This window comes from Barbus barbus (assembly GCF_936440315.1).
Source record: "Barbus barbus genome assembly, chromosome: 31".
Classification (NCBI taxonomy): Eukaryota; Metazoa; Chordata; class Actinopteri; order Cypriniformes; family Cyprinidae; genus Barbus; species Barbus barbus.
In genome coordinates, this window is record NC_136759.1 from 26,208,946 (window position 1) to 26,234,536 (window position 25,591).

General features: G+C 40.6%; 1 protein-coding gene across 1 annotated transcript; it reads left to right on the plus strand.

The window, feature by feature from the left end:
• On the plus strand, positions 1-25,253 carry LOC306851052 (G-protein coupled receptor 87). Its single transcript, XM_079387098.1, has 3 exons — positions 1-72; positions 12,536-12,933; positions 21,165-25,253. Exons 2-3 carry the CDS (start codon positions 12,536-12,538, stop codon positions 21,769-21,771), a joined length of 1,005 nt encoding a protein of 334 aa, XP_079243224.1. The 5' UTR covers positions 1-72; the 3' UTR covers positions 21,772-25,253.
• The last annotated feature ends 338 nt before the right edge of the window (positions 25,254-25,591 follow it).

Genomic DNA, 25,591 nt, shown 5'->3' on the forward strand with positions numbered 1-25,591 from the left:
ACTTTCAATTCTGTGTAAGCACACTGAAAGCTGGACAAACTGCTGGATCAAAGGCTTACAAGTGGATATAAAGTAAGTTTAATATGATAAAGCAGCTAATTGATGCAACTAATTTAATGTTTACACTTATTCAAATAATAGAGTAAAGTTTATACTGATATAATAGATAATGATACACTGTGAGAAAAATTACAACTGTAAAAAAACAACAACAACAAATAAAAACTGAAATGCATGACAGCACAGGGTGCCAAATATTTACCATTAATGGAAATAATGGCTGAAGAATGTTTAATGTGGCAGAAGCAGCTGTCAAACAAAAACTATATAATTTAGGTAAGATATCCTAATTTATGTCCTACTTTTTCTTAAATGTGTTTGAAAGAACACTGTTGCTTTACAGGTATTTACTATTATTATTATGAATCATTCTCTGTAAAATGTAAATCTTTTGCAGTTAAACATTAGTTAACAACAGCACACACACGAGAGCTAATGTAATGTAAATAAAGACACATGCAACATGCTTGGTCTTTTCCAGGACTGAAGCACAGACGCTACTCTTTAGTAGAGGTCTTCACGGAGGACCAGAGGACCCGGGACTATTTAACATTGTGTGTTAAATAGTCGACCGGAGAACACCGCACCCGCCAGTGATCAGTGTCAGTCAGCATGCGTGTGTTTTGTAACTTACAGTTTGTAAAATTAGTATGAGAAAAGTGTGAGCGGGAAATAAGATGAAAAAAAAACACGCGTTACCTCAGCCAAGCGTGGGTGGAGTTAATGTGAAAATACAAAGCTGAAACAAAACTGAGGAGCTGCACCTGTTATTAATAAACAAGCACGCAGTAAAGTGAAACGCATTTCTTGTTCTGTGCGTTTTTTTGCTAAAAAAATAATTGCTCCAAGTCTTTATTACAACCAACAATAAGTATCGTTGTTGTAGCGTAAACGCAACAGTTGAAGTTGACTCGAGATGGAGAAAAAAAACGAAAAAAAAAAACTGCGAAGTTGCATTAGTCATCCGTCTCCAACCGTGACAGCTAGTAGACTTTTAAAGCTGGAATAATGAGTGGATTAAGACAGCTCTTTCAGTCGGCAAGAGAGAGGAACAGCCTAACATGGATGGAAATTTATTATAGCTAGGAGGATTGTATGCATCGCAGTCAATGAGAAAGCTAGTAACAGTATTTTAATCAGATTTTTTTTTTTCGCAACTTGTTATTGATTTAGCAGTTTGCTGTGAAATATGTGCCGATCATTTTCAAATAAAACATGGGTCCGGGTCGGTTCCGTGCAGCACATTTATGGGTCTCTTAGGGTTCGGGTTCGAATTTTTGGACCCGTGAAGACCTCTACTCTTTAGTACAATTGTAACCAGGGTTGGAAGGGTTACTTTTAAAATGTATTCCGTTGGTTACAAATTACTTCATTAAAAAAATATTCAGTAATGTAATCCTAATACCACAATATAAAAGTAAAGTAATCTGATTACTTTGGGATTACTTCGTTACATATGTAAATAAAGTAAAAAAAAAAAAACAATACCAAAGTACTTTTATTTAATTATGAATTTAAAATTAAAACGAATAAAACCTATTTGAAACTATTAATAACTTATTAATCTATTTTTTTTTATTTATTAGTAGGAGTGCAAAACATACAACATATGGTGAACACAAAACACACAAAAAACAACAAAAAAAACCCAGCAATGACAATAACAGCGATGAAGGCAAACAGTCATGACAATCTGAATAATAGTAGTAATATTTAAGTAATATTAACATGCATAAAAATAATAATAATAATAATGAAAATACTAAAGATTGTGATGATAATATTCTGTGATGACGGCAACAGTAATATCAGTAGAGATAAAAGTAATAATAATAGTAACAATAGTAATAATAATGTAATAATGGCGTATACCCAACACATACCACACCTATTCTAACTTCTGTGTCAGTGTATTTTTATTTATTTGTTTTTATATTGTTTTGTTTTTTTCTTCCTTCTCTCCTCCCATTCACGATGAGATAACTATATGTATATATGTCTAAGCTGAGGTGGTGCATTAAAAGAAGGGGTGTGGTGCATTAAAATCAGCATGCGGTGCATTAAAAACGTATGGTATATGTTTGGGGCAAATCTGATTTAGTTAGATTTATATTAGGGCCGGGACTCGATTAAAAAAAATAATCTAATTAATTAGAGGCTTTGTAATTAATTAATCGAAATGAATCACATTTTAATCACATATAAATATTTGACCTGAGAACAGTGAGAAGTAAGTTTTTTCATATGGATTTTTAAATTTCCCATCCACAGGGCCAACCAAAGCGGTTTCATCAGCTTCTTTGTCCATATGTTCACTGTGGTTTGTTTTTGTCTGAACGCTAGTAGGTGCTCCAGTATAATCGGTCCGCCGAAACTCATCCAGTGAGAAACGTTCCGCGGTGCAAAAATAAGTGCGATTAAAATGTGTTAAAAAAAATGTTACGCGTTATTTTTGTGTAATTAATCTAATCTAAATTAACGCGTTAAAGTCCCGGCCCTAATTTATATATTTTAAGTATATTTAGTGTTATGATCTTCATTAAACCGTTACCGTCCTCATACAAAACATCATTCCATCAACAGCTCAATATGTCTAAGATATTAATAATAATAATAATAATAAAAATAATAGTAGTAATGAAAATACTCGTAGTATTACTAAAACCTTGTATAAATATATATAATAAAATGCGGGTAAATAAATAATCAGAATCAGCGTGTCACATTTGTAAAAGTTGAAAGAGGTCTGATCTGGAGTGTTGTGGTTCCGAAGTATTGTAAGGAGGTGAAAAATATTCTAGGGAGATGTATTCTGTGAGCAAATTTTTCCAATGTGCTATGTGAATAGTGTTTCGGGATTTCCAGTTCAAGAAGAGAGTTTTCTTGGCGATGGCTAAAGCTACAAGGAGTGTCCAAGATAGGGATTCAATGATATCTTTTCAAAAGTGTTTAATGGGTGTGCAATGCCATGTGGCGTGGATATATGTGTCCGGACAATTTTGTGAGCAGTGCGAGCAAGTTTCTGATGTGAATCCCATTTTAGACAGCCTTTCCCCAGTATAGTGTGTTCTGTGAAGAGTTTTATACTGTATTAGCTGAAGGTTGGCATTTTTAGTCATGTAATAAATATTTTTATAGATTTGAGTCCAGAAATCAGCATTGGGAGCAATAGAAAGGTCTTTTTCCCATTTGATTGTTGGTAAAGTTATGGTGATACCATTTTCTGCCCATTTATGGAAATTGAGTGATTTTTTATTGCTTGTAAAGTCAGCGTTGTTCCAGAGCGGGGTGAGGTTAGATGGAACCTGATTGGTGTTTGTGATTTGGAGATATTTCCACCAGGCTGTCAGAGCCGAAGCTATTGTCAAGGCTTTAAAGCATGGGTGGTATTTAATGGACTGACTGATAAATGGGATATCTGATATGCGTAAGTTTTCGCAGAGTGATTGTTCTATATCTAACCATATGATGTCTGACTGAGTGGGGTGGGTCCATTTATAAATGTATTGAAGTTGGTTTGCTAGTGAGTAATGGTAAAAATGTGGGGCTTCTAAGCCTCCTAAAGATTTTGGTTTTTGTAAAGTGCTTAGTTTTATCCGTGGTGGTTTATTTTTCCAGTAGAATCGGGTGATGATGGAGTCTAAAGATTTGAACCAAGTGAGAGTAGGTTGGGTTGGGATCATTGAGAATAGGTAGTTTATTTTTGGGAGTACTGTCATTTTAATTATAGCTATTCTTCCCTGGATGGAAAGTGGTAAATTGAGCCAGCGTTGAAGGTCGCCCTCTAATGTTTTCAGTAAAGGAGTGAAGTTGAGTCCAGTCAGCTCTGACAGCCTGGAGGAAACCTTAACGCCTAAATAGGTGATGTGACCTGTGCATAGAGGGATGGGTGATATCTGGGCGGCCACATCCCATTTGGTTTGATGTAGTGGAAGAATTGAGGATTTATTCCAATTTATTGCATAATCTGAGATTGTAGTGTATAAATCAATGGTTTTAGTTATTTCTTGCATAGATGATTGAGGATTTTGCAAAAAGAGTAAAATGTTATCAGCATATAAACTAATCTTATGTTGTGCTTGGGGTGTGTGGATTCCTCTGATGAGTGGGTTCTGGCGGATGGCTGCTGCTAAGGGTTCAATGAAGATGGTAAATAAAGAAGGAGAGAGTGGGCATCCTTGCCTGGTCCCCCTGTGCAGTGTGAAACTTTGTGATGTTAGTCCATTGGTGGTGACTGTGGCAGAAGGTAATGTGTATAAAATCTTGATCCAATGAATAAATGACTCCCCAAAGCCAAATTATTTATAAAAAGTTCCAGTTGACTCTGTCGAAAGCTTTTTCTGCATCTAAAGTAACTATAATGGTGTTTTCCTGTTGTAGTGATGAATAATGGATTAAATCGTATAATCTGCGTATGTTGTTGGATGCCTGCCTACCTTTGATGAAGCCGGTCTGGTCTGGGTGAATTATACATGGGATAATTTTTTAAATTCTATGTGCAAGAACTTTACTGATTATTTTAATGTCTACGTTGATGAGAGAAATAGGACGGTAGTTTGACAGGAGGGTTGGATCTTTATTAGATTTGGGGATGAGTGAAATAGTGGCTGTGTTCATGTGCACTGGTAATATTGAGTTTTCTTTTATTTCTGTTACTGCTCTGATGAATAATGGAGATAAAATGGACCAAAAGTGTTTATAGAACTCAGCAGGGAAGCCATCGGGTCCTGGTGCTTTATTATTAGGCATTTGGCTCAGGGCGATATAAAGTTCTTTTTCTGTGATTGAATTGTCCAGTGTGCTGATTTGTTCTGTGTTAAGTTTTGGTAGTTGAATATTATTGAAAAATTAATTAATATCCTCTTGTCTTATGTTATTATCAGATGAATAAAGTTTAGCATAAAAGTTTTGGAATGTTGTATTTATTTATTGTGGATAAATAACTTATTAATCTTATTTCACCATCTAGATATTTCAGCCCGTTATTGTTACGGGGCTGACGAGACGTGAGACGTGCGGATCCATATGCAAAGCTTTATTATGAAACATGGTCAAGACAGGCAGGGTCGAATAACCAGCAAACAGGTATGTTGAGGGCAAGACAGAAGAGTGGTCAGTAAACAGGCGTGGTCGACGATCAGCGTACAATATCCAGACAGGGCAAGGCAGAGAGAATAATCCAGGAACACGGGCAGGAAACAAGACACAGGCAGACTAACTCAGAAAACAGGGAAACGCTTTGTAAGGTAGACGGGCTAACAATACTCGGCGGTGTGCAAGAGCAAGTCCCAGGCTTATATGGTGTGTGGTGGTGATTGGAAAATGGTGATCAGGTGTGTGTGATGTGTGAATGGTGACAGCTGTGATCTGTGCAATGGATTGTGGGAAATGGAGTCCAATGTGCTGTGAGTGTAAAAGTCACTGTGGTGAACGGGTGACCTCTAGTGGTGGTTGACAGGGAGAGCATGGACCAGATTCGTGACATAGCCCCCCCCCAAGGAGCGGCTTCCAGACGCTCCTACACAATCCAGGAGGGCGGTGGAGCGGAGGCGGAACAGGGGGAGGGACGGAGGGCCAGGTCCTTGAGGATGTGGGAAGACCGGGGACAGAGGCAGAACCGGCAGAGCAGGAAACCAGGGCGGAGCCAGAGGCCAGTTCAGGACCGACAGAGCAGAGGCCCACCAGGGCGGAGCAGACAGCACGGGAGCCCACCAGGGCGAAGTAGACGGGACCGGAGCCCACCAGGGCGGAGCAGACGGGACCGGAGCCCACCAGGGCGGAGCAGACGGGACCGGAGCCCACCAGGGCGGAGCAGAAGACCACCAGACTCGAGCAGAAGACCACCACGGCGGGGCAGATAACCACCAGACCAAAGCAGAGGACCACCACGGCGGAGCAGATGACCACCACGGTGGGGCAGACGACCACCAGACCCGGGCAGAAGACCACCACAGGGAGGCAGACAGGGCAGGAACCCATGACAGAGACTGGGATCTGGGGAAAACAAGGACAGACAACACAGAGAGAGCAGAGACAGACAACACTGGGAGAGTCTTCGTTGCAGGGCAGGACGGGACCAGAGCCCACCTGGGCGGAGCAGGAGACCCCCAGAGCCAGACAACTGACCACCACGGCGGAGTAGACGGAGCCGGAGCCCACCAGTGTGGCGTAGACAGGGCAGAGTATCTCCACGGCAGAGCGGACTGGTCAGGAAGCCATGACAGGATCAGGGATCTGGGGAGAACAGAGACAGACACCACAGAGAGAGTCCCCATGGTCACAGGAGCCGTGACCGAGCAGGTCGAGAGTTCATGGACGGTCTCTATGGCTGTGGCAGGACAGGGTGAGAGCTCACAGATGGCCTCTTTAGCCGTGACAGGACAGACAGTGAGTTCAGGGACGACCTCCGTGGCCGTGACAGGGTAGACCGTGAGTTCAGGAACAGCCTCTGTGGCCGTGACAGGGCAGACAGCGAGTACAGGAACGGCCTCCGTGGCCATGACAGGGCAAACAGCGAGTTCAGGGACGGCCTCCATGGCCGTGACAGGGTAGACAGTGACGTCAGAAACGGCCTCCATGGCCGTGACAGGGCAGACCATGAGGTCAGGAACAGCCTCCGTGGCCGTGACAGGGCAGACAGGAAGTTCAGGAGTAGGTGCCACCACTTCGGGAGGTTCTGCAGCGGAAGCCGCCACCTCTGGAGGCACTGGAGCAGACTCGTGGACAGTAGAGGCCTCAGCAGCACACTCGTTGACAGGAGAGGCCTCAGGAGCACAGTGTGCAGCCCACACACTCAAAATGGCAACCGCCATAACGGGAAGCACTGAGGTCAGGGGAACAGTCTCTGTAACAGCCAGGGTTGGGGCCCTGGGAATGCCAGCTACTCGCACTGACATCAGTGGTGGGTCCATCACACTGGATATCAGCACTCGAAGGACTGACCTTGAATCTGTGGTAACAGCCTCTGGCAGTTCGGCGGAGGCGTGAAGAGACTCTGGCTGAGGAGCTGAGGCGTGACGTGACTCTGGCTGAGGAGCTGAGGCGTGACGTGACTCTGGCTGAGGAGCTGAGGCGTGACGTGACTCTGGCTGAGGAGCTGAGGCGTGACGTGACTCTGGCTGAGGAGCTGAGGCGTGACGTGACTCTGGCTGAGGAGCTGAGGCGTGACGTGACTCTGGCTGAGGAGCTGAGGCGTGACGTGACTCTGGCTGGAGCACTGAGACGTGACGTGACTCTGGCTGAGGAGCTGAGGCGTGACGTGACTCTGGCTGGAGCACTGAGACGTGGCGTGACTCTGGCTGGAGCACTGAGACGTGGCGTGACTCTGGCTGGAGCACTGAGACGTGGCGTGACTCTGGCTGGAGCACTGAGACGTGGCGTGACTCTGGCTGGAGCACTGAGACGTGGCGTGACTCTGGCTGGAGCACTGAGACGTGGCGTGACTCTGGCTGGAGCACTGAGACGTGGCGTGACTCTGGCTGGAGCACTGAGACGTGGTGTGACTCTGGCTGGGCAGGCATGACGTGAGCCGACTCTGGCTTGACAGCGGAGACGTGAGCCGACTCTGGCTTGACAGCGGAGACGTGAGCAGACTCTGGCTTGACAGCGGAGACGTGAGCAGACTCTGGCTTGACAGCGGAGACGTGAGCAGACTCTGGCTTGACAGCGGAGACGTGAGCAGACTCTGGCTTGACAGCGGAGACGTGAGCAGACTCTGGCTTGACAGCGGAGACGTGAGCAGACTCTGGCTTGACAGCGGAGACGTGAGCAGACTCTGGCTTGACAGCGGAGACGTGAGCAGACTCTGGCTTGACAGCGGAGACGTGAGCAGACTCTGGCTTGACAGCGGAGACTTGAAGGGGTGTTGTTGTTGCCACCATTTTGCGAGTGAGTGCGGTGTTGGGTTCCTCCGCGACACCCACAGTGAACGGAGAGCCCACACACAGCAAGGCATAATCCATATACTGAGCGAGTGATGCACGGGGACCCTCACGGATTAAACGTGATTTGAGTGGTTGGTTAATGCCTTCACAAAAAAAGTCAATAAGTGCGTAGTCCGGCAGATCAGAAAAATAGGCGAGGTCTAAGTACTCCTGAATATAATCCTCGAGCGGTCGCGAGCCCTGCTCGAGGGTTAATAACAGTCGTGCACAGTCCATACCTGGCCAATGTTCTCTGGAAAAGCCGCTGGATCCTTGTGTGGCCGAGTATTCTGTTACGGGGCTGACGAGACGTGAGACGTGCGGATCCATATGCAAAGCTTTATTATGAAACATGGTCAAGACAGGCAGGGTCGAATAACCAGCAAACAGGTATGTTGAGGGCAAGACAGAAGAGTGGTCAGTAAACAGGCGTGGTCGACGATCAGCGTACAATATCCAGACAGGGCAAGGCAGAGAGAATAATCCAGGAACACGGGCAGGAAACAAGACACAGGCAGACTAACTCAGAAAACAGGGAAACGCTTTGTAAGGTAGACGGGCTAACAATACTCGGCGGTGTGCAAGAGCAAGTCCCAGGCTTATATGGTGTGTGGTGGTGATTGGAAAATGGTGATCAGGTGTGTGTGATGTGTGAATGGTGACAGCTGTGATCTGTGCAATGGATTGTGGGAAATGGAGTCCAATGTGCTGTGAGTGTAAAAGTCACTGTGGTGAACGGGTGACCTCTAGTGGTGGTTGACAGGGAGAGCATGGACCAGATTCGTGACAGTTATGTATGTATTTATATAAAATGTTATGCAGACATCTAGTGGCAATACAGTTTAGTAGTTTTATTATTATTATTATTATTTCTTTATTTAAGGAAATAATAAATATAATTCATACATAACATTAAAAATTTACACCATATACAGTGCCCTCCGTATTGGAACAGTAAAGACAAAATTGCTCTGTTGGCTGTAGAGTCAAGATATTTACAAATATGATTAAAAGATGAATATGAGACAAGAATACACAATGTCACATTTTATTATTGGGTGATTCAACACATAGATGTTTTACCAGCTAAGAAGTTCAGCACTTTTAGAGTTTCATCCCTCTATCTGATGTGAGCATAAGTATTGGAACAGCTGCCTCACAGGTCTTTCTAAGTGATCAGCTGTGTCCTGTTGCATTAATTCTTCAGATATTAAAAGCAGGGAATGTGTCGTATCAGTTATATCCATTACTTCTGCATTCTGAATCTTGCATTCGATGATGACACACACAAACCAGGATGAAGATGAGGGAGCTGACTTTGAGAGAAAAGCAAGCAATTTGGATGCTAAAAGAAAAGAGGAAGTCAGTTAGAGCTCTAGCAAAAACAAAGGGCATGGAGAAATCAAGAGTTTGGAAACCACCAGCGACACCAGCAACCAACAACGACCTGATCAGCTGAGAAAACAACAGTAGTTGATGACAGACAAATCATAAAAGCTGTGAAAATGAACCCTAAAAGACGTGTCTGTAAAATCACCAACAACTTCCAGAAAGCTGGGGTGGTGCTCTGACAATCTACTGTCCTCAGGAGACTTTGACACAGAATTACAGATGCTACACAGCAAGATGCAAACCTCTGACCAGCACCAAAAATAGAAAGGCAAGATTCGAGTTTGAAAAAAAGCACAAAGGTGAGCCAGAAGAGTTTTGGAACTGTGTTTATGGACCGATGAGACAAAGATGAACCTTTATCTAAGTGATGGGAATGCACAAATGTGGAGAAAAAAAAGGAACTGCAATGATCCCAAGCATCCAGCCTCATCTGTAAAGCATGATGGAGGTGGTGTCATGGCATGGGCATGCATGGCTGCCTCTGGAACAGGCCCTCTCAACTTTACTGATAACTTAATGTATGATGACAGTAGCAGAATGAATTTGGAAGGGCACAAATCCATCTTGCCTACCAATATTCAAGAAAATGCCACCAGATTCATTGGGAAGTGCTTCATATTGCATCACGACAATGACCCAAAACACCCTGCCAGTTCAGTCAAGGAATTTATAAGAGCAAATAAATGGAAAGTCTTAGATTGCCCAAGTCAACCTCCAGATTTAAATCTGATTGAACATGAATTTCACCAGCTGAAGAGGAGAGTAAAAGCAGAAACTCCCCAAAACAAGCAACAATTGGAATTGGCTTCATTAAAGGCTGGGAAAAGTATTTCAAAGGATGAGACCAAGAGTCTGGTGATGTCTATGGGTCACAGACTCACTGCTGTGATTGTGCTCAAGGGATCTGCAACTAAATAATAGCTTTTAATCTTTTACATCTGCCTTATGTTCAACTGTCCCAATACTTATGCTCACATCAATGAGTGGGATGAACTCTAAAAGTGCTGTTCTTTTTATTTGGTAAAACATGTGTGTGTTGAAACGGCTAATAATAAAATGTGACATTCTGTAGTTTTGTCTCATATTCATTTTTTAATCATATTTGCAAATGTCTTGACTCCACAGCCAACAGAGCAATTTTGTCTTTACTGTTCCAATACTTATGGAGGGGACTGTACATATTAGTCTATTTTAAAATAAGCTTACATGTTGAAACCTACGTGAAATGCTGTGATCTTTCTTTATTTCATTGACTGATCCTGGGTGTGGGGACTCGTGTGCTAATTTCTACATTTTCCAGCTCATTTTCTGCTAGAAAACTTACACGCAACTGCAGTCATGCACACCATGGAATTTTAAATCACTTACAACCACTACATTTCAGCTAACATGACTTCCATGCTAGTCATACCTGCAAATGTTTAAGTTGGTTGAGTAGCTTAATTTGTTAAAGGTGCAATAAGTGATTGTCCTCAAAAAATTGTTTTGTTATTCTGGTTGAAAGTCTTGAGACTTCACATCCCGATAGCAATTATTAAGTTAAGTGGTCTAAATTTATTTATATATTCTGTGGGAGGCGTAGGTCGGGAGAGTCAAACTAAGTTCCTGGAGGGCCACAGCTCTGCAGTGTTTAGTTCCAACCCTAATTAAACACACCTGATCCAGCTAATCACATCCTTCAGGCTTATTTGAAAACTACATGGTGTGGGTGGTGGAGCAGTGTTGGAACTAAACTCTCTAGGGCTGTGGGTCTCCAGGAACTGAGTTTGACACCCCTGGCATTGGTCCAAGAAATGTTTGTCCAATCAAAACACTTTATTTATTTTCCTACCTGCCTGTCAACATATGTATTTGCATATACCTCTGCGCACCCAGTTTGTATACGTCAGAATACACGAAAATGGCAGGCAAACTTCAACAACCTGACCTTCCTTCCTGGTATTGTAGTACTGTTACTAACTGTACTATAAAATTGTATAGTTTTATAGCGCTTTCAGTGCTATCAGGCTAAAGTTAGCATTTTTCAAGATCTCCTACTGCACCTTTAAAATCAGAGTTTTCATGCATATATTATGCTGCATTACGCTGTAAAACTATGTTATTTCCTTTATCCTCTTTGAAAACAAAATAACTGTGGAATTTCCAGACAAGAAAACATTTTTCCCAGCTGGAAGCATCATGATTAATTTAAGCATCTCATTTAAGCGTCTCATCCCGCGTTTGAGGAGAATTGTAGACGGGTGTTATTTTTGCACGCACCAGCAGATGGCTCATATGAGTCAACATGAGTGTCAACAGAACCAGGGTGATGAAGCAGCACTAAATATAGCTTTATTATGTCAAATAGTTATTTAATTTTAAATGAAACTGTAATCCTGATAGTATTCCCACTTTTTACAAATGTAACTATAATCTGAATACTTTGTTTGATGTTGATGTATCTGTAATCAATTCATCTTCACTTATTACAAACTTGTCTGACGTTAATTATTTCATACAAAACTTCTTATAGGTATAGATGTTGATGTTTTATTGACAATTATAAAGTTTGATGTCACCGTTGTGGAGATCTGTGTTTTTTACATTAGTTTTTATTTTGTAATTGTGTGTTTTTAAAGCATATTTGTTACAGTAAAATTCTGAGCAGTTGAAGTATTGTACTTGCCGTCAGTTAAAACTATTTTACTTTTATTTGAAGGTTTTTATTTGGCATCCTTTGCTCCTAGTCATTTGACCGTTTTTGCTGCATTGAAAGTGTTCGATCATAATAATTCAGGAAACACTTGTAAAATAACAGTGTTTTCAGCTTGTTTAAATAAGAAGATTTTACTTTAATTCTATGGTTTTTGCTGTTTGTTTTCTTAAGTATCTAATTAACTCTAACACTGCTTCTGTGTTACTTTTAACACCCTACTGGTGGTTCTCATATGAACACTGAGCGGTGTTGATTTAACACCAGGGAATTTGCTGTGCAATAGCGACCCTAGTATATGACTTTTGATACAATGTCTCTGTTCTCTCCATCAGAGAAAAAGGGTAACCATATGTAACCGAGACAATTTAAGTGGGTTTTTTTGTATTCTTTTCAAAGTCATAATGAGTGAGACCAGAGTTCGAATAAATAAATGAAAAAAAGTTTTTTTGTTTTTTTTCTTATATAGATGGAGTCTCCAGTGCCTGCAACCAACTTCACAACTTTCACCAAATTCACCATGAAACCAAACACGACTAATACAACACAAGCTCTTTGTAAACTTCCAGCTAACGAGGTTTTCATATTTGCATATGCACTACTGTTTCTTGTCAGTCTGGTGCTGAACTGCGTCGCGATACGGGTGTATTTCTGTTCCAATCAGAACGTTCAGTCCAGCGTCACAGTCTACATGAAGAACCTGGTCGCAGCTGACTTCTTCCTGTGCCTTTGTTTACCTTTGCGCATTGCTGCCTACGCCAATAATTCAGAGATAATGAGCAATATTTACTGCAGCTTTGGAGCAACAGCATTCTATCTAAACATGTATGCAAGCATTCTCTTCATGGACTTTATTGCTGCAAACAGGTATACACCTAATGCATGTCAATTATTTAATTTCTCAGAAGCACAAAAATGTGCATTTTTCTTTTCCAGAAACATTATCGATTGTAAGTAAGTAATGTTCCTGCTACAAAAGAGTTATTAGTCACGTGGCAATTAAAACCCAGGTAATTTGTTCACAACAGTTAGGCAGCAGCACGGGTGGAAAGTCGAAGGGCCAAAGAGTAAAAGTCCTGCCGTATTTTTGTTCCACCCATGAACTCAGCAGCTGATTTCACCAGATGAGGAACCAAGACATTCCTTTCAAGTCATAAGCAAGTCAAGTCCTCAAAGAGTTAAAGTTAATGAGATAAAGTGACTAATTAAATGATGATGGTGCATTAGTGATGAACACCTGCGGTTATTGAGAATTGCAGAGGATCAGATGTTGATGTTTTGTTGGTTAAAAGGATATCATGGAGATCAGTGTTTGCTTTAGTTGGGCTCTTGACTCCTGTGTTAGATCTCTCTCTGTAGCAATGCATGTGGTGTTATAAAGCAGAGAGATCAGTGCTCTACAGTGAGCAGCTGTCAGCTGGTTTTAGATGATGTAGTAATCATCAATTGCTGACCTGTTTACATCCAAAATTTATTTTTATTGCATTTATAGGTTTAGGTTTTGTATAATCAATTCTGTGAAACTACAGCATACAGCGATAATAGTGCTCTAACAGTTATAACGAATTCATTTAAAATCTACTATATGTAATGCATATAAACACTTGAAAGCTACTACTTAGACAGACACAAACATCACAAACCAGCATATGAATCTCAACAAAATGCTACATGCTGCAATGCATGCTGGTTAACACCATAGTAAAAACTCCCATCATGCACTGCAGAATGGATAATTATTGTCACCACTGTTTAGGATCGTATAACAAGTGTTCATGTCTAAAAGCCTGAGCTGAAACAATTCTTTTTTTTTTTTCAATATTTAAGCATTACAGTTGCATTTGTTTAACAGGATGTTTTTTGTCACAGTTCAGTCATAGCTGAATGTCAGTCAACAAACCAAAGAGAGGCACCTTCGTGATGTTCATTTAAATGATTTATAAGCAGAAAGTGTAAGCTAATCGGCTACCTCATGTTTATAACAATGCACATTTGTTTGCTGTGAAACACTATTGCAATTGCAATTGCTTAAAAGCAAATTACTTCAAAATATTAAAAGGGTCAAGAGCTCATCTAAAGCAAACACTGATCTCCATGATGGTGGCATCATTTTAACCAATAAAACATCATCATCTGATCCTCTGTAATTCTCAATAACAGCAGGTGTTCATCACTAACGCACAATCATCATTTAATTAGTCACTTAATTATCTCATTAACTTTAACTCTTTGAGGACTATGAATTTGACTTGAGACTTGCTTGTGACTTGAAAGGTCACAAGCAAAAAAAATGACTTGGTTCCTCTAGTGAAATCAGCTGCTGAGATCATTGGTGGAATAAATATATGGCAGGACTTTTACTTTCTGACCTCTGGACTATCCACATCAGTCTGTAATATATCTGCTTGTTTTACTACACTCTTTGGCAACCATGTGGTATTGTGAGCAAATGAAGCCACCAAAAATTAACCCTTTTGTGAACCACTTGGCTGAAAAGCTTCATGAGGCTTCATATGGCCATCACTAGTTGCATGTAGAAAATGAGCACTGCTTCATGTCATTTACCCACTCATTAACTTGAATGGGTGAGGCAATGACAAGACAGTCATTGTGACACTGTAAAGTGGAACTATAGGGTCATGTGCTAAACCATTTTCATAGATTTAACATTAAGGGAAGTGGTGTGTGGCCAAGTATGGTGACCCATGCTCAAAATTTGTTTTCTGCATTTAACCCATCCAAGCGTACACACAGTAATGAACCCAGAGCAGTGGCCAGCCATTGCTATGGCACCCGGGGAGCCGTTGGGGATTCGGTGCCTTGCTCAAGGGTCTCACCTCAGTTGTGATATTAAGGGTGGAGAGAGTGTTGGTTACTCACTCCCCCACCTACAATCCCTGCCAGACCTGAGAATCGAACCCACGACCTTTGGGTTACAAGTCCAACTCTCTATCCATTAGGCCATGTTCTTTTAAAGAGGTGGATAGAAAGGGGACTTACCATTAATCAATGAGCATGTTTTTGCAGATACATAAATAAAACCCGTTAATGGTGATGAACAGAGACACAGCCTACTGAAAAACTAACATTTTCTCCATTTTATCAGAATTTGTTAAGTAACAGGTGGCACAAATGTATTTGGTTCCTGAGAATGAATCAGATTGGAGATCATCATTATTGTTACGAATTCAAGCCCTGCCCTAAATGTAGCCTAATGATTAAAGGTAGTTGAAAATAGAGGTTGACCAATCAGTTTTGACAAATAATCAGCATGAAGACTTGAGTCAGGCTTTGTTTGTCAATGTTGTTTGTCATTGTTAATCTGCATACTGACTTCACAGTAGGATGGAATATTGAAAATTATGCATTTTTCAGCTAAACGTATGTCTTTCTCTGACTCTAATAATGTCTCTATGCTTCATATAGAGAGCTGTAATATACATCATGCTCTTTCCGTTTTCCTTTTTCCAAACACCAAACTTCAAACTCATCAACGCTATTTTGTTCATTTCTAAGTGAACTTTTGCCAGGCATTGACACCCTGGCCATCGTTAAGCGTGACTGTTTGGATTTATGTGAAATGGTAACACTTTACAGTAACAGCGCATTTGTTATTAACTACACTCTAAAAATTAAATATAACCCAGCGCTGGGTTAAAAAAGACAAATCCAACTATTGGGTTGTTTTGACCCAGCGATTGGGTTACCACCCAGAAAGTTGGGTTAAATATTTTAAACATTGGGTTAACCCAGCCTTTTTTAACCCAGCACTTTTTAGAGAGTAAGGTTAATAAAAGCTGTAGAATTATTGTTCTGTGTTAGAGTGTTTTTCAATTTAACATTCATTAATAATAATAATAATACATTTTAATTATAATGCGCTTATCTTAAAACCAAAGCACTACACTGTAAAAATTGAAACTATGCAGATGTTGCTTTAAGAAGGTATTTCTATCTGATACTACATACAATTGTAATTTTGTCGCTGTAATCTAGTTCAATCAAGATTATGTAACACAAAACAAGAGGATATTATTTAAACTTAAATCCGTTATATTGACCCAACATACAACTTCTAGTAAAACTCAGAAAAAAACACATTCAAAACATGCACACCTTCTCCATGCTGATTAGTGAATTTTGATTCAAAGAGAAATTATGATTTGAAGTTATATATTTTAAGTTGCAGCAACGTGAAAATTACAATTGACAGCTCTACTCTTTAGCACAATGGTAACCACAAAAACAGAAACAATAACTTACAAATATAAATAAAATGTCACATGACTTGCAGCTACAAAACTTTAAACACTAATAAATTTCTCTCACACTTATTACAATCCAGTCTTACTTTATTTCATACTCAATTTCTTATTGAGAATTAACTGAGGTTTAGATGTTAATGTTTTATTGAAAATAAAGAAGTCACTGTTGTGGAGATAAGTGTTTTGACTTCGAATGGACTCTTGATCCTTGAATATTTCAAATTAATTTTTCTCTGACTGTTACAACTGTGTGTTTTTGAAGCACATTTGTTGTAAGAGAAACTGATCAGATGATCTTGATTAGATCAGGGTCCGTATTTGCAAAACATTTTAAGGCTAAAAGTCGCTCCTAACTTGCCAATTTAAGAGAAAATCTTGAAAATAGTGGGCGTGTCAGTTCTAAATTTAGGACTCGTAAATTTTTACTCCAAGAATATTTCACAAAGCGTTTTAGGACTAAAACTAGCTCCTAAATCTGTGAAACATTAGGGGTAGTGAAGAGGAGTCCTAAGTCACTAAGACCAACTCACAACTATCCTAAAATGGCTGTTGCTGGCAATCTGCCTTGGAATATAAACATTTTAGAAACATTTGACAACAATCAGCTTTCAAAAAGGTATCGCCTTCAGGGTTTGGAGATTATGCCAACTTCAAATTTTCCTTTGATTATATCCTTTTCATTAACCAGTTGGTGAATAGGTTTTAAGACAGGGCTCTTAGCTAATAACGTCTATTGTTATTTAGCAGAAGTCTTAACTGTAAGATAAAATGTTTTGTGAGAACGTTAGCTTCATGATACTATTACAGTCAGGTATTATCATTCTTCTCTTCTGTTATATAGGAAGTGTTTTGAGTTGTGTCTTTTTGACTCACACAAAGATCAAGAATCAGTGCATTAATCTCAACAATGGTGACAATCAATGCAAACCTTTTTTGTGAGTAAAAGAGTAAAAGTTCTGCCATAAGTTTATTCCACCCATGAACTCAGCAGCTGATTTCACCAGAGGAGGAACCAAGACATTCCTTTCAATTCACAAACAAGTCTCAAGTCAAATCAAGCGGACACGGACACTGCGATATGGGATTTACATGAAACACTACACCTTCACCAGACACAGCACCGGGACGCCGCATTCATTGTTTTGGGAGATTTCAACAGTGCCAACCTCAAGCGTGCACTGCCGAACTTCCATCAGCACATCAGCTGCCCCATCAGGGGCGAAAGGACATTAGATCACTGTTACACCCCATACAAGAACAGCTACAAGGCACAGTCACAACCACCGTTTGGGAAATCGGACCACGCCGCCATCTTCCTCATGCCTGTTTACAAACAGAGGCTGAAACAGGAAGCCCCGGTGCAGAGGGAGGTCCAACGCTGGACGGACCAATCGGTGGCCGCTCTGCAGGACGCACTAGATGACGCAGACTGGGACATGTTCCGGCGCAGGTCTGATGACGTCAGCTTGTTTACGGAAGCGGTTGTGGGATTTATAGAGAAACTAATGGATGATACGGTGCAGAAAACCATCATCAGGACGTTTCCCAACCAGAAGCCGTGGGTGGATAAAACCATCCGCGACGCCCTGAGATCCCGCTCCGCTGCCTACAACACAGGGCTCATCACCGGGAACACGGATGATTACAAGGCTGCATCTTACAGCGTGCGCAGATCGGTGAAGGAGGCGAAGCAGCGCTACGGGAGGAAACTAGAGTCGCAATTCCAACATGGCGGCTCTAGGAGTCTGTGGCAGGGACTTAGAACCATCACGGACTATAAAACACCACCCTCCAGATCGGGGAATGCGGACGCTTCTCTGGCTGACGAGCTGAACACTTTTTATGCTCGCTTCGAGGCTGCAGCTAATCACGCTAACGGCGCTAGCAGTGCTAACTACATGCACGCTGAGGAAGCCGGTGAGGACAACGTATTCACCATCACGGAGCATGACGTGAGGAGGGCATTCAAGAGAGTGAACATCAGGAAGGCAACAGGACCAGATGGCATCACAGGTCGGGTTCTGAAGGCCTGCGCTGACCAGCTAGCACCGGTGTTCACCGAGATCTTCAACCTCTCCCTGGAACAGTCCATAGTCCTCTCATGCTTTAAGCAGTCCACCATTGTTCCTGTCCCCAAGAAACCGCAGCCCACCTGCCTAAACGACTATCGCCCTGTAGCCCTCACATCAGTGGTGATGAAGTGCTTTGAGAGACTGGTCAGAGACTTCATCATTGCATCACTACCAGACACACTGAATCCACTACAGTTTGCATACAGACATAACCGCTCTACGGAGGATGCCATCTCACACCTCCTCCACACCACAACAAGTCACCTGGACTGCAGAAAAGGGAATTATGTAAAAATGCTGTTTGTGGACTACAGTTCAGCGTTTAACACCATAATTCCCTCCACACTCACCTCCAAGTTGGAGGTCCTTGGTCTCAGCACATCCTTGTGCCAATGGATCTCCAGCTTCCTGAAGGACAGACAGCAAGCCGTACGGATGGGTAAACACACCTCATCCTCCATCACCCTAAGCACTGGAGCCCCTCAAGGTTGTGTTCTGAGCCCCCTGCTGTACTCACTGTACACTTATGACTGCGTGGCCACTTCCAACTCCACCACCATCATCAAGTTTGCTGATGACACTGTTGTGTTGGGCCTGATCTCAGACAACGACGAGACGGCCTACATACAGGAGATTAAGAACCTGGAGAGTTGGTGCCAGGTGAATAGTCTACACCTGAACATCAGCAAAACTAAGGAGCTGATAGTGGACTTCAGTACGAAGCAGGAGCGGTCATACCAGCCGATCACGATCAACGGGACTCCAGTGGAGAGAGTGGACAGCTTCAGATACCTGGGTGTTCACATCACGCAGTACTTGACTTGGTCCTGTCATACCAGCACCCTGGTGAAGAAGGCCAGGCAGCGTCTGTACCATCTGAGACGCTTAAAGGACTTTAGACTTCCCTCTCGGGTGCTTAAGACTTTTTACACCTGCACCATCGAGAGCGTCCTGACGGGCAGCATCACTTCCTGGTTCGGGAACTGCACTATGCAGGACAGACGAGCCCTCCAGAGGGTGGTGCGTTCAGCGGAACGTACCATTCACACCGAGCTCCCTGACCTGCAGGACATCTACAGCAAGCGGTGCCTGACCAGGGCCAGGAAGATAGTGAAGGACCTCAGCCATCCCAACAATGGACTCTTTTCTCTGCTGCGTTCAGGGAGACGCTTCCGCTCCATGAAGGCGAACACAGAGAGAATGAGGAGGAGCTTCTTCCCGCAGGCCATTCGGAGTCTTAACCACTCTCCACTCTAATCACATCACCCCACACTTCCACTTTGCACATTTTTCAAGTACAATCTGCACTAATTTGTAAAAGGTTACGTAAGGATAAATGAGTGGGACTTACATACCATTTGTCTTTGTCTTTAGTATTCCTTTACTCACTTATACACTTTACTGCACAGCACAGCACACGGACACTTTATCACTGACATACACTTTACTTTTTATAGAATCTATATAGAATCATATTCTATTTTTTATTCCTCATATCTATTTTTATTCTCATATCTATTTGTTATTTTATTTTATTGCTAGTTTATTTCTGTATATATGTTTACTGTACTTTTTCTATTTGTATTTTTGTAAACTTGAGGTTTTTCTTAATTTTGTTGGACAATTTGTTGGACAGTCGTACAATACATTTCACTACATGTCGTACTACGTATGTATATGTATGTGACAAATAAAATTTGAATTTGAATTTGAAATCCCAAGTCTTCAAAGACTTAAAGTTAGATAATTAAGTGTCTAATTAAATGATGATTGTGCGTTAGTGATGAACACCTGCTGTTACTGAGATTTACAGAGGATCAGATGTTGATGTTTTATTGGTTAAAATGATGCCAAATAAATCTAATATCATTTGCTGCTCAGGAAACATTTCTGATTATTATTGCTGCTTCATATTTGTGTATAAATCGTGATGCATTTTTCAGATTTAATATTATATATAGTAATAATGATATGTTATGCAATGTAATAATGTGGCAATGGTTTCTTAGGATCTACTTATGCTTCTGATGCTTTTGGGAAATGTCTTCCGTTTACACTGAAAAGTTCATGCACATCCACATATGAAATCACTTGCATATACATATATACACAACTAAAGCATGCGTGTTTCTCATCAGAATTGAATACGTTTGTGAATTTTATTTTGTATGTATGTGTGAGTGTCTATAGGTGTATGCATGCGTTAAGTTTATATGTATATGCAAGTTATTCACAAGTGTATATGCATTCATTACTAACATAATATGTATTGGTATGGATTTCATATTAGTGTGCATGTGTAATTCATATATATATATTTTGAACATCCAACAGTATACATGTATATGCGAGTAATTTATAGGTGTATTTGCACGTGTTTTATGTATGTATTGATAAGCGAAGTTTGATTTAAATCCTACGTGGCGCCTCATAATAAATCACCTTCAGTCTCTCACTCCAAAAAAGTGCACATTCAAAATTGCACATATTAATACTAATATTTTTATTTTACTTTAAAAGGATGTTTTTTTTTTATATATAAGGTTCAGCACTATTTTAGTTTTCATTAATTATTCATTTTAAAAACTATTGGTTGATTAATTGGTCACCAGCCAGTGTGGTCATCATTGACCTCTATATTATACTATTGTATACACTATAATATACTATTATTTTATATTATATTATATTATACTATATACTCTTGTGTACACGATTAAATATATATATATTATTTTTATTTTATTTTATTTTTTTCCAGGTACCTGAAGATTGTCCAGCCGGTGGAGGCTCATGCTCTGCAGACAGTCCATACCGCCTACTACATTTCTGCAGCAATTTGGCTCTCCTTGTTAGCCATGGCTTCCATCTACTTGACCCTCTTTCTACAGAACTTCTGGGGTCAAATGCCTGATGCGTTTACCTGTGAATCCCGGCACAGTTCCCAGCTCAGTGTGACCTACAAAATCATCCACTGTGTGACCTTTGTGGGCTTCATTGTTGTTCTGGTATCTCTGATTCTCCTATACTGGAAGACTCATCAAAAGCTCAGACAAGTTCAGCTCTCTTCACAGGTCAGTTTCAGAAGCCAAACATTCAAAAGGTCTAAGCACAACATGCTAGTGCTAGTGGTCATTTTCTGTGTGTGCTTTGTTCCCTATCACCTGGTGAAATTACCTTATGTATTCATCAAACCCCTGCTGCTTGATTGTACAGCAGCCCAGCCATTCTACATCCTGACAGAGCTCACCATCGTCCTTGCAGCACTAAATGCCTCCTTGGATCCACTTATGTACTTTTTCTTTTGCAAGACCTTCAGAGCACAATTTACTGTAACTACAAGGAGACGACAACCTGTCCGTGAATGAGGACTAGATGTTTTTTGTGTTATTGTGCTTTGTGGTGTGCTTCTCTATCATTTTGCAATTGCTAGAGGACAAGTACATTTATTAAAAAGAAAACTTGTGTAGAAAGGGGCAATTTGCAAGTTGCAAATTTCAATCTTGTGAGAAAGTGTGTGTTTTCCCAAACTTTGCATGATTATAACTCAAGAGGTCTTAAAGATGTCTTAATATCCTTTTGGATTTTGGTTTATGATAAACCTTTCTTTTGATTTCTTCATTTTCGGTTTAAAAATATTTGGATAATGAGAAAACGGATACATTTGTAAAAATTTTCAGTGGCCAAAAAATATCCACTTTCCCAGATAGCAACATATTGTTGGCCCAGATCCATCCCACATCTGGCACATTTGGAATGATGTTCTGGCCCACATGTAGTGTGAAACGATGGCATTTGGGCAGACCACTACTGTTTGCCAGATCTGGGCCAAAAGCAGGCCATAGCAATGCCACATGTCAGCCAAGAGCAAAGAAATAAACCACACTGGACCTTATCTGAGCCACAAAATATTCATAGATTATTTATAAAGTCCTCTCAGCTTGTCTAAGCATGTTAAAAAGCAAAATCACTGAAGGAAAGAAGAGAACAGAAAAAAAGAGGCAAATAGAAACAAAAAATGCAACTGACTTAAGCCACAGCCTTAGATGAATTCAGCTGAAGATAAAATATATTAAATCTCTGAAGATCTCAGCAGAGGAGGATTAAACAACTCCTCAAATAGCATTATCATCTTCACTTATTACTAACCAGACTGATTTTATATCTGTTAGAGGTCTAAATCTAATGTTTGTTTCATTTGAAGTCACCATAATGGTGACTGGTGTTTCCATTAATTGGGCTCATATCTCTTATTACAATTAAATTATCATTGCTGGCTGTTGAAATGGTGTGTTCATCAAACACATTTACAGTAGCAAATAAAGGCTGAGAGATCAGGCATGGCTGGACTGGGACAAAAAATCGGCCCTGCTGAGGAGTGGATCCAGTGAGAGCGTGATGGAGCGACGCGCAGAGGTGGAAAGTCCAGGGGCCAAAGCGTAAGAGTCCTGCCATATTTTTGTTCCATCCATGAACTCAGCAGCTGATTTCACCAGAGGAGGAACCAAGACATTCCTTTTAAGTCAGAAACAAGTCTTCAAGTCATAACCCAAGTCCTCAAAGAGTTAAAGTTAATGATATAATTAAGTGATTAATTAAGTGCTGATTGTGCATTAGTGATGAACAGCTGCTGTTAACAATCAACATCACTGAAGAAAAGAGAGACACAAGAACTACAACTGACTTCAGCCACAGCCTTGGATGAAATGAACTGGAAGCAAAAAGCAAAAAGCAAAAAAAAAACATTGCCACCATAATTGTGGTCAGTGTTTGCTTTAGTTGGGCTCGTGAGCCTTTTGTCAATTGCAATATTTTTTCACAGCAAATGTTTGTGCAATGATGAATCAAACCTTGAAGTAGCAGATTAGTTTATGCTTTTGGCGTTTTAAAGTTCTTTGTTTAAATCTCTCTGATTTTAGTGTTTCTCTCTTTGGTTTAACTACATCTGCCTTTTAAAAAACTCCTAAAATGCACCATAATGCTTCTATATTGAGAAAAAAAAATCCTATTTATGATTAGGCTTTTAGACATGGATATTTATCATATGATCCTCAATAGTAGTGACAATAATTATTCATACTGCATTGCATGATGGGAGTTTTTCATGCATTGTAGCATGAAGCATTTTGATCATTGTCACCATTGTTGAGATTCATATACTGGTTCTTGATGTCTGTGTGTGTCTAAAAAGCACTGGAGTTCAAGTTTTTATATATGCGTTACATAGGTTATATAGGTTAAAAATTAGTTCGCTATTACTATTAAAGAAATACTTTGCTTGTATGCTGTAAAATCACAGGGTTAATTATGCTAAACATCAATGAAACAAGGAAACAAAAGTTATCTCGCATGTAATCAAACAAACTCATAGTGACTATTTTCTCAGTGTACAGCACTGATCTCTGGACTTTCCACCTCTGGCGACGCAGAATTAAAAAGTTTGTCAGGATTCACGGCAGTAGAGGCGGCGCAACTATAACGACATGTGAATCATCCCGCCCACTCTAAAGCGGTACTAAACTGCAGTAGAAATGCAAACCAAGCCGAACTGAGCCGTGCCGTGCCGTTTTGAACCATGCCGAGCCGAGTCGTACCAGACAGTGGAAAAGTCCAATTGACTGCTTCCTCCATCCACTCCTTCCTGGGGTGCTTCTCATTTCTTACTTGTGCAACCTTGTTTCTTTTCCTTGCATCTTAGCTCCACTCTCATTAGGATATGAGGGAAGGATGCAAGGAAAGAAAATGAGGACAGAGGAATCAAAGGAACGGTTATTTGTACATTGGAATATTCTTGACCACTCTGAAGAGTCACTTCAAAGCATCATCAGCTGCTCTAAATGGATCTGCCCTCGTGTTTTTAAAGTTTGTTATTTAAGACATTCATAATAAATGTTAAGATTCCCTGTTGAAATATATGACATTTATGGTTCATTTAAACTGTAAATGTAAATTCAAATTATTATGACAGATGTGAAGGGGCAGGAGAATTTATATGTGCATCAGATTTTTTGCCGAAAAAGACTTCCGCATAGTGTACACCTGTGTATCTTTGTCAGAATGTCAATTTTTATTCAGTAGCTTGGTTGTACTTATGTTTTACACATGTACTCTTTATAGTTTACATAAAGATTTGTGTGGTTTGACTGAAATGTTTGTTGTTCCTCAGTTCCCCTTGTTTTTTTTTTTTTGTTTTTTTTTTTTCATAATCTTACATTTGCTTTTTTGTTCTCCTTTTCATCACTATAGTATTATGCTGGCCTTTTTTGCCTCCTTATGCCTTTTAGGATCCCGACAGTGAAACCAAACTAGACCGGACTGTTATAGGCTCAGATCCTAAGCCCTGCACACTAGAGAAGCCTTTACAACCCAATGCAAATGTTTAATTGTTATGTATATTAAATGCAACTAACAAATCATCAAATAAATTAAATATGAAGTGTGTATAATAATAAGTCTATATAATATGTGTTCTTTAGTTGTTTAAAGTGTTCATTTGTAGGGTCTTTTACTGGGGATCTAAGATCAGGTAAAAACCATAGAGACTGGTTCAATGGTTCACTGCTGGGATTGATCTCAGTAATTGATGAGTGTGACGGCCTGCATACCTGGCTGCTGTGTGGTTTTGTTTATTTGTGTGTTTCAGTGGGGCGGGGTTGCAGTCCGAAAGCAGATGGAGGACACCTGGGCCCGGAGTCTTTCCTCATTATGCTTCTCACCTTTCCCCTGTTTTGGTGGTGTGTGTGGGGAGTTTATCTCTCTCGCACGCGTCACCCTTTTGTGTTATTTGTTTTCCGGAACTTGTGTTCAACTATTATTTGGTTTGTTAAATAAATCTGTTATTTTGTTGGTTAAATTCCCGCTTTCCTCGTTTTTTTGTCATAATCTTTGAGCCGGGTTATGACAATGAGTTACAGAAATCGCCCCACAACTGCCAACTATGAACAAAGCCTCGTTTACTGAGATCACATGACTTTGGATGTTTGATGCACGCATTGAACCACTGGTTTGAAACAAATGATTTGCAAAAGTTTTGAAACTTCATGAAGCAGTGCTTCGAAAAGAAACATCACTACTGAACGCACAGTTCAGAACAGCACTCAGCCTAGATCAGTGGTTCTGAACTTGGGATCCACTGCTCTGCACATTTTTTATCTCTCTTTTATCTGACACATTCAGGTTAGTTCATGT